This window comes from Dysidea avara, chromosome 2, assembly GCF_963678975.1.
Source record: "Dysidea avara chromosome 2, odDysAvar1.4, whole genome shotgun sequence".
Taxonomy (NCBI): domain Eukaryota; kingdom Metazoa; phylum Porifera; class Demospongiae; order Dictyoceratida; family Dysideidae; genus Dysidea; species Dysidea avara.
The window spans coordinates 33,829,743-33,832,216 of record NC_089273.1 but is presented as its reverse complement, the minus strand read 5'-3'; the positions used below and the strand labels follow the sequence as shown (position 1 = coordinate 33,832,216).

General features: G+C 36.7%; 1 protein-coding gene across 1 annotated transcript; it reads right to left on the bottom strand.

Annotated features, from left to right (window-relative positions):
* Window positions 1-847: 847 nt before the first annotated feature.
* Window positions 848-2,203, bottom strand: LOC136247125 (uncharacterized). Its single transcript, XM_066038750.1, has one exon. It carries the CDS (start codon window positions 2,153-2,155, stop codon window positions 1,151-1,153), a length of 1,005 nt encoding a protein of 334 aa, XP_065894822.1. The 5' UTR covers window positions 2,156-2,203; the 3' UTR covers window positions 848-1,150.
* Window positions 2,204-2,474: the final 271 nt, after the last annotated feature.

The window sequence follows — 2,474 nt, the reverse complement described above, 5'->3', positions numbered from 1 at the left end:
AACATCGTGACAAGGACTGGGTGTTTCCTGGTGTGGTGAATAGCGTCCATTCAAGATTAAGTCAATTTCAAAATTCAGATGCAAGTTTTGAGACATACACCCCATATGGCTGTGTGATGCCTTGGTAGATGATAGCTAGCTACTGACTAGTCCAAAGGTATGAGTACTTGTTTAGTCATTGTTTTCATTTATTCTATTTGTAGGTTGACTACTTTAGTCCACAGTTGTCACGTGATCGTATAAGCGCCTGGTACTTTAAATCCAAGTCTCGAGTATTATGCATTGCTGCATTGTACGTGTGAAGAAGACGATAGTAGTCAACGTTTGTGTCTAGTGATATTAGCTATTTTTCATGCAGTTAGTGTAGGTATAGCACAATGTGATGCACAACACATTTTAGATGTTATATTGATGTCCATATGAAGATGGGCGTGTGTATGTGGCTGAGTGGCTTGCCCACCCAGTGCCCGGGTGAAGTAAGAAGTCTAGATACGCCACTGCTGTTTCAACACCCAAATTTAAACAGTGCATACAATGGCTGCAATCATTATAATTTCAGTCATAACTGCCACCTAAATCCATCTCACAATGTTAAATTTGTCAAACTTTCCTTAGGGAGAAGCCTACTTAAATCCAGTTGCTATACTACAGTATTATACTTCCAGTGTCGAACTACATATCAACAAATTTTAGTCAAAATTGCCACTAAATTCAATCTCAGAACATTAATGCTTCGCATTTCAAAGCACACTGGATTGACGTCTACCTGTATGTCCCCTTAGCAAAATCCTGGATCTGCCCCTATATCCAAAAATCACAATAAGATAGTAAATCATAAAAATGGAACACTATAAAGCAGTTAGTAATATATGTAGGCAGGTGATTTTATAACTTTTGCAAGTTTATAATTCTACCTTGTTGTATAATGATTTTACATGGTTGTACACATTTTTGTGGTACACATTTTATATGGCTATGAATTGAAATCATATCTTAACAAGCTAGGAAATTTTTGTATGTTTTTCATTACATTTGTAATCTGATAGTCTTTCCACTGAATCCTGTAACGTGTTCGAGACACTTCACTGAACATTTTGTTGCTACACTGTTCAATATAATCATCAGAACAACGTATTCCCAAAAATTCACATTAGGTGACAATAGTTTTTCTTGGATGCATCACAAGATCCTTGTTATGTATCTTAATTGTATCTAAGTTGAACATCTTGGTTGCTTCTTCTGCAGCCTGGTAGCGATGAAAGTAATCTTCAATGTCATCATCAATTTTTTTTAGATCAATTGCTACTGTTTGATTTCCCAGTTTTGTTTTTGTAGTTGCAGTATCATTGTGCCGGTTTAACTTATATAAAAGAAAAGTTGCAATATTATCAAATGGATTTCGGATTGGATGAATTACTTTAATAGGAATATTAACAGCTGCCTGTAACTTACTAAGCATAGTTTGAAATTGATCTGGATCTTTCATAAATATTCCACTTATTTTTCCTGCTTCTTTGTCACCAATCACATCAATGTAATTGCTGTATTTACCTTGATACAGTCCGTCAAAAAAGAGAGTATAATTCTTCTTGCTATCCTTATATGTTTCTTTCCTTCCTGTCGTCACAGTCATGTAGCATGATGTTTTCCAAATTTTGTTGAATATAAATGATTTGGTAGGAACCTCTGGATTCTTGAGGATGTCTTGTAAAATGTGCGACTGATAAGCTATGATCATGTGCGGATGACTATCTAGCATACTACCAATGATGCTAGATCCACTACGACCGTGTCCAACAAAAAACACAAAAGTTTTAGCGTTTTCAATGACAGACGAAGGAAGCTGCGATTTCCTATAATTACTCGTACAAGACACGGTGGTCTCACCGGTACTGTCGTTACCGCCAGGATGAAGCTGACTTGAAGCTGACTTCACAAAATAAAAAAGTGGGCTTTGTGAGCTACTGCCACTATTTGGCATCCATTTCAAATCTTTGTCTTGTTTAGGCATCTTCAGTGGTGGTGTGGCTAATCGGGTTCCATACTGCAGTTCTTCTGGATTTAGGAAATGATACCACGCTAGTAAGCTTACTGTTGCGATAAAGATCACGAATAAACCGGGAATTGATTGAGCCATTGATAAGACCTGCCTCATGACTTCACTCTTAAAATATCAGCATTATAGATTTAAAAAAATATATATAGATATTAAACACCATATTTTATGTTATATAGCTAGCTAGTTATAACTTCGCAACGAGTAGGAGTTTGTGAAATTCATATGTGAGGCTGCATGCAGCCAATGCACCGTTCAATTTGATCATCCTTCTCAGTCTCCTGCATTCTTTAGGAGTCACAACATCCGTACAGGAAAGATTCTGTGTTGCTGGAATCCTATTTATGACTTGGAATGGAATGCTACATGCGGTATTCATTCTTCGTAGAGGTTTACTAACGCTTTCGTTATGTACTGA

Bases quoted from the DNA above. Each gene is read 5' to 3' on its own strand.
- LOC136247125 (XM_066038750.1), bottom strand. From the start codon at position 2,155: ATGAGGCAGGTCTTATCAATGGCTCAATCAATTCCCGGTTTATTCGTG.